The sequence below is a fragment of the Phasianus colchicus genome, chromosome Z (genome assembly GCF_987193195.1).
Source record: "Phasianus colchicus chromosome Z, bPhaCol1.hap1.1, whole genome shotgun sequence".
Taxonomy (NCBI): Eukaryota; Metazoa; Chordata; class Aves; order Galliformes; family Phasianidae; genus Phasianus; species Phasianus colchicus.
Window position 1 is genome coordinate 6564302 of NC_143476.1, and position 9930 is coordinate 6574231.

Sequence of the window (9930 nt, forward strand, 5' to 3'; positions counted from 1 at the left end):
AGGCAGGGCTGCCTGCAGAGTTCTGGGCTGTGCCACGCAGCCCACTTCCCTGGGGGCACACAGGTCTCCATCAGCCACACGTCTCCAGCTGGTGGGGACTTTGGGTGCTGGATGCAGCTGCTGGGCAGCGGGCTAGGTGCACCAGCTGTCGAGCTGCTGCATCCTGCAGTGCTTCCATGGGAAACATGGGAGTGATGGGGCTGGTGTGTGGCAGTTGTGCCTGTCTCGGGGCTGGGTGGAAAAGCTCTCATGTGCCCCCTGCCCACCTTGACAGTGTCTCTCTGGGACTTGCAGGACCTGCTGAAGAAATATTATTCGGGCATCCCTGTCTCCCCAGTGCCCCTCAAGGTGGTTCTGGCCCTGGAGCAGCTGAGGTAAGGTCTGAGGTTGCAAGGCAGGATGGTGGTCCCCATTTTCGGTAGCTCCTGAAGGCCTGGAGGGGGTAGGGGAAGAGGAGCTGCATCTATAGGAGTGAAGGCTGGGCTGTTGTGCCCGGCGAAGCTGAGGTTCTGGGCAGGGAGAAAGGCCCTGGTGCTCCTGTCCCCTGGCAGGGAAGAGAAGGGAGAGTTGGGGTCTCCTTCCCTTCAGAGAGGGAGCTGGTTCAGTGCTGCCTGGGAGGAGGTGGGCGCTGCTGGAACTGAAGACAGTGCTCAGCAGCAGGAGCTGGGGGTATTGGCTTGGTAGCTGTCGATTAGGAGAAAGTCAGATGCTGCCTGAACCAGTCTGGAGAGCACTGCTAAAGGCCCTTTCTGATTTCTCTTCCTTCCTCCTGTCAGCAAGCTGAAGCCCTGTTTTGAAAGCAAGGACATGCGGGAGATGTTGGTCCTGTGCTGCAAGAACATTGTGACGCACCCTTCAGCAGAGATGATGCTGAAGATCAGGAAGTCACAGCACGCAGCGCAGTACCTGCAGGTAACCTGCCGTAACTTTCCTGGCCACCTCTCGGTCAAACCCGACCTCAGCACACGCAGCCTATGCTCTGGCAGCAGCCGTGAAGCTAAACCTCACTGCCCTCTTCTGCTTTCAGCTTCAGCAAACGTCCCTGAAAGCTCTGGGCCGGCTCATGGCGGTTCTGCTCCAGACAGAGCCCAGCGGCGGCTTCTTTCAGAACATAGTGCATGTGAGTATGTGTGGGGCAAGGGAGAAAGCATGGTGCCTGTCGGCAGTGGGGGCAGATCTGGGGACTGAGAGGGTGATCAGAGGGGAGCAATCTCCTGCTGACGTGCCAGCTCACTGCGAGCTCAGAAATGGGCAGAGCGATGGGCCCTGCAGGGGAAAGGCAGGAGCCAGCCCCTGGCAGGCCACAGCCGAGGAAAAGCTCCCGGGTTAGCAGGCAGGATGACTGCAGAGAGCGGGGGCAGCAGTGCCGGTGCTCAGTGAGGCTGGAGGCCACGTGGAGCCACAGGGCAGCCTTGGGGGAAAGTGCTGGGGAAGGAGGGACAGGGAGAGGGGCGGCAGGAGGGAAAGCAAAGACGTCCTCAGTGAGACAGATGCTCTACCCCAGGTCCTGCAGAAATCCATGGTAGCAGAGAACGTGTGGGAGCGCAAGAGGGCCCTGCAGACCTGCTCCCAGCTGCTGGCTGTTTGCGAAGAGCTTCAAGTGAGTAAAGAGCCCCACCGCATGCCCCCTGCTCCCTCCCCAGAGCCCCTGAGCTAGAAGGCGAGCTCCGCCCAGCTGTGCATGCTGTGCCACGGCGTGAGGAAGGCACAGGCGGAGAAGCCAGGGAGAGCCGGGGCTGCCTACAGCTTTCTTCCTGCCTCTCACCCCTGCAGAGAGCAGATGCCTGCGAGCACTTTGGCTCCCTGGTGGGATTGCTGGCGCCTCTGACGTGCGACCCCATGCCCGCATCCCGCCAGTTGGCTGCCTCCTGTCTGAGCTCCCTTCTCCGAATCCAAGGTGAGCAGAGCAGGTTGCACCAGCCCTCTGCCCTCCTCCGTAGCACTGCCAGAGCCCCACGGGCTGGGCCCTGTTTACAGGAGGGAGAGGCACCGTGCACAGCTCTCTTCTCATCCCCACCCTGTCCTCTGTCTCTGCCCCGTGGAGAGCGGTTCCATTTCCAGAAGCATGACTTCCCTTTTCTCCCTGGGCTCTTTCCAGCCAAAGCAGCCAACAGGGAGCCAAGAGACATCGGGAGCCTGACTGAGGGACTGCATGCCTGCAGCACTGTCTCTCAGCTCCAGACCACGTCCAAAATGGCCATGGTAAGTGGACCCAGAAAGGGGTGGTGGGATCTCTGTGCGGAGGCTTCTGCACGACTCTGTGCTGCTCCCAGCCTTTCACACCGTTTCCAAAATGAGCTGTCACCCTGAGACCGCTGTTCTCAGCAAGCAGCAGGAGGCTCTGAGCTATGGCTGGCCTTCAGGCACGCAGTGCAAGGGGCTGACTCCATGATGTGTGTGTGTGTGTGTGTGTGTGTGTGTGTGCACTTGCGTGCATGTGTGACTGTGGCTGCTGGGAGGTAGGCTTTGCATGTCAGCAGACACCATGGGTGCAGAAGCTGAGCGAAGGCTCAGCCGCCTTCCGTGTAAATAGCAGGGTACGGACAGCAGGAGCGTTGTGAATGGCCGGCAAACCACTGAGCTAAGAATGCCCTCCAGACTGCTTTGTGCTCTGAAGAGCTGCGCAGAGCAGTGATGGGATCTCTCCTGCTTCTCATCTCTCTGCAGATCGTGTGCAGAAACTTCCCCGTCGAACGCACCGTCGACTTCATGATGGCCACCAAGGAGACCATCCGGAAAGCCACAGGAGTGCGCGTGCGTGCTGCTGGGAAGTGGGTGACCACCTTTCTGCAGATGCACGGGAAGGACATCTGTTGGAACGTAAGAGACTTTCTTTCTTCCACGTGTCTTGGTTTGTTTCTGGCTGTTGCACCATGCCCTGTGCCGTCTGCCTCTGGAACTAAAGCAGCACAGCCTGAGCGCAGAGCCAGAGCTTGGACAGGGGGGCTGGTTTGAAATTTAGGCTTAGGCGTTGCAGCATGTCAAGGGAGCAGGCACTGCTCCTGTGCTGAATGCCCATGGTTAGGCCCTGCAGAGTCCAGGATGCAGCAAGTCATTCCTTCTCCCCTTCTTCTTCCAGGTGCCACCCATCCTCTACATCCTGCGCAGCTGCGCGTCATCTACGCAGCAGAGCACGTTCGTGCCCTTCCTGTGCCAGGCGGTGGTCATCCTCACCCGCTGTCACACTGAGGCCGTGATGAACAACTTCTCCCGGCCGCCTGGACCCACAGACAGGTACTGGCACTCCTGCCTTTGCTGTAGTTGTAGCTTGCCTCTGCCAGAGGGATCCAGGGAGGAGGCAGCTTTTCTTTTTTCCTCTCAAAGTCTGTGTGAGGTGGAAATTACTCAGTCACAACTTGAGACTCTCCATTTTCTAGTGAGACGTGGAAGAGAATAAGAGAGTTCTGCCTTCAACGGTGGAGCCAGTAGAAGAAAAAGGAAGAAAAAGAAAAGGAAACGAAAGGAAAAAGAGAAAACAAAAGGAGAGAAGAGAAAAAAGAAAAAAAGAGAAGAAGGAGAGAAGGGGAGTAGAAGGGAGAGGAGGGAAAAGGGAAAGGAGAGGGAATGAGGAGGAATGAGAGGAAAGGGGAGGGAAGAAAAAGGGAATGAAAAAGAGAAATTTAAAATGAGGAGAGGAGAGGAGAGGAGAGGAGAGGAGAGGAGAGGAGAGGAGAGGAGAGGAGAGGAGAGGAGAGGAGAGGAGAGGAGAGGAGAGGAGAGGAGAGGAGAGGAGAGGAGAGGAGAGGAGAGGAGAGGAGAGGAGAGGAGAGGAAAAAGAGAAGGAAAAAGGGAAGGAAAAAGGGAAGGAGGGGAAAGGAGGAGAGAAAAGAGAAGACGAGAGGAGAGGAGAGGAAAAAGCGAAGGAAAAAGGGAAGGAGGGGAAAGGTGGCGAGAAGAGAAGAGAAGAGAAGAGAAGAGAAGAGAAGAGAAGAGAAGAGAAGAGAAGAGAAGAGAAGAGAAGAGAAGAGAAGAGAAGAGAAGAGAAGAGAAGAGAAGAGAAGAGAAGAGAAGAGAAGAGAAGAGAAGAGAAGAGAAGAGAAGAGAAGAGAAGAGAAGAGAAGAGAAGAGAAGAGAAGAGAAGAGAAGAGAAGAAAGGGAGGAGACGGGAGGAGAGGGGAGGAGAGGGGAGGAGAGGGGAGGAGAGGGGAGGAGTGGGGAGGGGAGGAGAGGAGAGGAAAGAAAATGAAAAGAGAGAAGGGGAGGAGAAGGGAGAGGAGGGAAAAGGGAAAGGAGAGGGGATGAGGAGGAAACAGAGAGGGAAGGAAAAAGGGAATGAAAAAGAAATTTAAAATGAGAGGAGTAGAAGAAAAAGGGAAGGGAAAATGGAAGGAGAAAGGGAAAGGAAAAGGGAAGGAAAAAGGGAAGGGAAAATGGAAGGAGAAAGGGAAAGGAAAAGGGAAGGAAAAAGGGAAGGAGGGGAAAGAAGAAGAGAGGGGAAGAGAGAAGAGAGGAGAAAGAAGAGAGGAGAGAGAAGAGAGAAGAGAAGAGAAGAGAAGAGAAGAGAAGAGAAGAGAAGAGAAGAGAAGAGAAGAGAAGAGAAGAGAAGAGAAGAGAAGAGAAGAGAAGAGAAGAGAAGAGAAGAGAAGAGAAGAGAAGAGAAGAAAGAGAAAATTGTATCATTTATTAAAAATAAATAAATGCGAGAATCCTGGCTGAGATGTGAAAAGGGTATTTTTTTAGCAGTCTTCCTATTTATAGCTGAAGGAACCTGGGAAGCTCATCTAGTGCAATCCCCTGCCTTAGCAGAACTCCTAGATTAGGTCACTCAGGAACGCATCCAGGCAGGTTTTGAGTAATGTCTCCAGAGAAGGAGACCCCACAGCCTCTCTGGGCAACCTGCTCCAGTGCTCCATCACCCCTACTGAAGGGTCTGAAAGTCTGAATGGCCTTCAGAATTGAAAAACGAGTTGAGTTATGAACTGTAAAAGTTTACCTCAGCAGTCTAAGTGCATGTGTCTCTCATGAAACTAGGACACATCTACACGTCTCTTTTTCCCCCTTAAATTCCTCACATCCCTAGCATCTATGACAAAATGTGTCATAATATGTTGGCAGACAGTGCTTGGTGGCAGGCTTTAATTTTAACAGTCTTTCAGACCAGAAGCTGTGTAGCTCAGCTCTAGATTCAACACTTACATTTAGACACTCAAATGTAGTTGCTGCAGACGCCTTAAATTTGGAGGCTCCTCAGTTGTGCAGTCAGACATGAGTACCACTGAGAGAATCTGGTCCATGTTGGAGCTGTGGGTGGTTCCTCACTGAGTGGCTGACGCTCGTTCAAAGCTCAGCAATGTCTCTTGGCAACTCAGATGCCAAAGAGGTATTTATCTGCTAGCTCTGCTTATCTTGGCAGCAAATCTGGAAATATTCACACAATAATTTGCATTATTTTGGCAACAGCACGAAATGTGAACCAACAGTAATAGAAGCCACTCTCAGCAGTGGCAGATGGGCTGCACAGCTAAGGGTGGAATTAGGCTGCAAGTTCACACATCTCTCACAACTACGCTGTGCTCCTAGTTAGATTCAGTGGGTTTACAGACTTCCAGAAGCAAAAGCAGCTGTCAGCCACGCTCAATTAGACAGGTTGGCAGATGTTTGGCCTCACTAGAACATCGTGAGGACACAGAACAAACTCAAAGGTAGCCCAGCAATAGCATTTCTCACACTGGAGAAGAGTAAGGAGGCTGTGGATGCCCATCCCTGGAGGTATTCGAGGCCAGGCTGGATGTGGCTCTGGGCAGCCTGGTTGAGTGCTTGGTGCCCTGCACACAGCAGGGGCGTTGAAACTGTGTGATCATTGTTCCTTTCAACCCAGGCTATCCTGTGATTCTATGATTCTCTGATACATTTTATTCACAGACAAAGGTCGCATGTCTTAAAGCATAATAAAGCTATGTTTTAATTTATGCACTGAAAGAAACACTACAACAGCAAAAATGCACAACTTGGTTTTGATTTTGATTTCTTTTTATTTTCTTTTTTTTTTTTTTCTCTCTCTCTCCTTTTTAACCTTAGAATATCATATAGGGAAGAACCACTGGTGTCCCCACACAATATGACATAACCCCACTGACACAGCAGTACTGGTTAATGTCTTTTTTTTAAGGCTGCCAAATATGCAAACAGAAACAGGCTAGACTTCTAATGTGGCCGAATATTTCCCTTTCCAGGTAACAACTCCATTAATCACGTACCTTCATCTACCTGTCCAGCAGTTCATTGTTTTTCTGCTGAAGGAGACTTTGCAATTAAAATCGTACTGAAATGAGAGCCATAGTTTTCCAGCATGAAGACTCAGAATGCCCTCAGTGAAAAACAACCTATTTCTTTTAAAAAAGATTTCTCATTTGCACCATGGCTTATTATACATGTAGAAGTATGTTCATTTTGTGTGTGTCTCAAGTTTACCACCAACATGCAGCATAAAAAATGCACACATTTTTTATTCTAAATGAAGTTGAAACAAATTTATTTTCAAAGATTTCTTAATACAATCCTTGTGAAATGTTCTGTATTTACGAATCTCTATTTTCTCACTGAAGGTGGTTCCATAGTGCTGCTCACTGGACAAGAGGAATAATTTATTGCATTATTTGGTGGCTGTTTTTCACAGCCTGATGTTAAAACAGCTGGTCTTGTCCTACTGCCTCTTCCTCCCTGAAAAGCAAACTAAACAAATCAACAAATAAAGAAAAGGGAATGTACAGACAGAAACTTAATTCACACCATTAGCTTATCCAGCTATCAAACTCCATTCAGACGAGGTGATTTTAAGAGTAGTTCCTCCCATGAACTACAACTCTGACTCTCAACAGAAATTATTTCTGTTTTCAACAATTTCAGTGCCTGTAAGTGCAGCCTTGCCTTACCTTATTGGAGAGTTCTAATGAAATCTTAGGAAAACTTGCCTCCCTCGCTTTCAAGATCTCCAATCTTTAAGTCCGTGTCAGCATTCACTTTTTGGCTACCGCCTATTCAGTGACAGAAAGCCAGCATGCATGTTTCAGTTTGTTTTCCAAGCTTGCCCTTTGACAACAGAATGATGAAAAGACACCACGTTTCTCCAGCCGGTTGCTGATTTGAACACAAGCTGAAGTGGTGTGAGCGGTTTCCCATGAAGTAACTTGGCAGTTTAATTATCAAATGCATTAGTTGTGTTTTCTAGTTTCAATTAGTAGGGGAGAGAAAGCTGAAACTTCAAGTAAGCTTCATGTGCTGTTAAGAAAGACCCTGGATAACGGTGCTTCTCATTAGTACAAGGTGTCACCGCCTGGGAGTTAAGTTTTTGTGTAGCGAAAACCACCAGCAGAAAAGTCAGTCTGCCCTTCATATTCATTTCCTTTATTGCCACATTCCAGCATTTTTTCCTGTAAATACCACGGCCAAAGGAATATTTAAGGCAGTTTCGGCATATGTGGGGAGATTCAAGTCATCGTTCCATCAATCAGTGTCTCTTATTCTGCCAGCATCTGACAGGTGACAAACTGGTCTTCTGTTTTTCTAGGGTAGACATCACTGAGCAATGATAAAGAGGAATCAATCCTATACAATTAAGGAGGAAGTAAAGAAGAAATTAAGAAGAAAAGAATTGAGAAGAAAAATGTATAAGATCTGCTCATTCTGGGAGTGAAGCAAGTCTTGTGGTCAGTAGATGAAAAGATGATTCAGAAACATGGAAGACATATTTTTAAAGCAAGTAAGTTCTGTATATCAGGAGTATAATTAACAGGAAGATACATGAGTTAAGTGACAGGTAACCATAACTTCAGTGTTAAAATGTCCGTTTGGATCGTTGTTAATTTGTTTAATGTACTTAGCAGTGTATTAGCAGAAGATATTTTAGGGTACATATTTTAGTGTCTCTGTGGCAGATGCTTGGTTTTCATAAACCACACATATATTTTACTTTTAAAATAAAAGCAGGGTGCCTCATCCAGAGACTAATTATACTGCAAAGCAAAACCAGCATGTTGCTCTGCACAGGTTACCAAAGCCATCCTCCTTCAGCTAGATCTGGCTACTTAATAGCTTTCATTAGCTGGGAACAGTTTCCAAAGCACTCTGTTAAAGCCATTTCCAAACCATTCTGTCCTAGGGCAGGAAGAAAAATTAGCACGTGTCCAAACAAAAATTGCTACAACTTTTTTTGTTCCCAAAAGAGAGATGAAAAGGACAAGTTTGTATTTTCTCATTCCTGACATGAGAATACAGTACAACTAAAGAGAACAGGTAGTCAGAGCCTCACTGACCATAAACCATTTTGTAATGAATAAGTCCTTTATTTTTTTTGTTCTATCAGATAGCAAACCCCAGAATAACAACTGTCCCACTGACTCTGTGTCAATGTGAGGATTAGAGGGAAGAGTGGAGAAAAGTGGTTTAATTGTATTTGTATGAATGAAGGAGATTAAATCATTTCATCAGTGTTTGTAACACAGTTTACCTGCTTTCAGGTAACATAAGCAATCTCCATTTTAAGCAGTACCTCCTGACCTGGGGAAAGAACATCCAGCAGTTCTGGAGGCTAACATACACTATATAAGTGCTCTCACAAAAAGTACTGGTGCTGTGATGAGCTCAACCTTCCCCTCTTTCACGTCACCAGTGCTGTAGAGCAAGGGGCAAGTTCTCAGAGCAAACACGGTAAGAACAATCCATGCACTGAAAGGCACACTCATACAGTGCTATACAATGCAAAATAGTTTTCTTACTAACAGTGATGGTGAAGATAAGGGCCAACTGACCTACAATCTACAGAACATTTCTACCAATACATCCATGTGAACCTCCCTTCTCCACTCTTTGCCCTCTCCTTTCAGACACAGGACACTCACCTGAGACGCAGTGTAGACAGGAATCTTTCAAATAAGCACAGGACATCTAACACCAATTAAGCCTCCCCAGCTTTTCTCTTGGCCTGTAACTTTCTCTCCAAAAGGATACACATCTTCTGTAGGATCCATGGCATATCTGCAGGCTTCTGAATGTTTCAGGTGTCCCAAAGCACCTAAAACAGTTGTAGCCATTCATGCATAAGCACCTGAATTCTACTCAGCGATCTGCAAGGTGAAAATCTCAAGAGTAACATGAGCGTACTTTGTTTGCAAGAACATCATCTGCAGGTTTCTGTTCCTTCCGTTACTGTTTCCTACTTTCACACTGCCAAGAAAAAGCACAGCAACAGAAAAAGGGCACAGGAATATACATCCTTCATTTCTAAGCCCTTGGTGAACTGAATTTCCCACACTGTCTGGAGATGCCTCGGCAAACTTCTTTCTAAATCACACCCAGCTGCACAGTGCCAAAGGGCTGCCGTCCTGTAACCAAGTGCTGTCAGAATATGGAAGCATGACTTTCTACATCTACTACATGTACTTTCTTTCCATTGAGCCAGAAATGTCGTACCTTCCAAATCATGATGCTGGTAGAGACCACAGACAGTGCAAACAGCTTCCAGGAGAAGCCATGTAACAGCAACTTCAATCAAGGAGCAAAAATTACAAGAGAAAGGAAGTGCAGCTGATGGTTCCCTCATACTGTAAATAATCTAGAAATGGGAACAAAACACAGCTTTTAGCAGTATTAGATGTCGCACAAGGAAAACTGTATTGAAATGTTTTTCAGAGTTTGCAAGGAGCAAAATCTGCAGATAGGACAACTCTTGTGCTGCCATTTTTCTTCCTGCAGATGAAGCTGCTAAAGAGAGAAATAATATATGCAGGAATTGCAATCAGAGGTACATAAAAGTGTGAATAAATGATAGCCCAGAATCCACAAAACAGCATAATATCTTTTCAATATTGGGAAAAAAAAAAAAAAAGTAAAATATTTTTTAAACTTAAATAGACATTCTATGTAAAATATGTGCTCCAGTGACAACTGTAACATGCAATCTTACCTGTATCCTTCAATAAGCCAAAATGTAAC

At 47.5% G+C, this 9930-nt stretch overlaps 3 protein-coding genes across 3 annotated transcripts in view; all 3 read left to right on the forward strand.

The window, feature by feature from the left end:
- Positions 1–1046, forward strand: part of LOC149912333 (maestro heat-like repeat-containing protein family member 2B) — a 34898-nt gene extending 33852 nt beyond the window's left edge. The window contains exons 25-26 of the mRNA XM_090131010.1: positions 295–374; positions 1028–1046. Of these exons, the coding sequence (XP_089987136.1) occupies positions 295–374; positions 1028–1046 (99 nt within the window). The remainder of the gene's footprint in view (positions 1–294; positions 375–1027) is intronic.
- Positions 1047–1055: 9 nt separating this feature from the next.
- On the forward strand, positions 1056–2144 carry LOC149912334 (maestro heat-like repeat-containing protein family member 2B). Its single transcript, XM_090131011.1, has 4 exons — positions 1056–1120; positions 1505–1600; positions 1774–1910; positions 2099–2144. The coding sequence occupies exons 1-4, from the start codon at positions 1064–1066 to the stop codon at positions 2142–2144; spliced, it is 336 nt and encodes a 111-aa protein (XP_089987137.1). The 5' UTR covers positions 1056–1063.
- LOC149912335 (maestro heat-like repeat-containing protein family member 2B) lies at positions 2128–3664 on the forward strand. The gene is made up of 4 exons (XM_090132607.1): positions 2128–2202; positions 2668–2820; positions 3080–3234; positions 3378–3664. Exons 1-4 carry the CDS (start codon positions 2194–2196, stop codon positions 3427–3429), a joined length of 369 nt encoding a protein of 122 aa, XP_089988733.1. The 5' UTR covers positions 2128–2193; the 3' UTR covers positions 3430–3664.
- The last annotated feature ends 6266 nt before the right edge of the window (positions 3665–9930 follow it).

Excerpts from the sequence above, each read along its gene's own strand:
- LOC149912335 (XM_090132607.1), top strand. Across the intron at positions 2,821-3,079 it reads GGAAGGACATCTGTTGGAAC|GTGCCACCCATCCTCTACAT; the intron begins GTAAGAGACTTT and ends TTCTTCTTCCAG. Across the intron at positions 3,235-3,377 it reads CCGCCTGGACCCACAGACAG|TGAGACGTGGAAGAGAATAA; the intron begins GTACTGGCACTC and ends TCCATTTTCTAG.
- LOC149912334 (XM_090131011.1), top strand. The coding sequence starts at position 1,064 with ATGGCGGTTCTGCTCCAGACAGAGCCCAGCGGCGGCTTCTTTCAGAAC. Across the intron at positions 1,121-1,504 it reads TCTTTCAGAACATAGTGCAT|GTCCTGCAGAAATCCATGGT; the intron begins GTGAGTATGTGT and ends GCTCTACCCCAG. Across the intron at positions 1,911-2,098 it reads ATCCAAGGTGAGCAGAGCAG|CCAAAGCAGCCAACAGGGAG; the intron begins GTTGCACCAGCC and ends GGCTCTTTCCAG.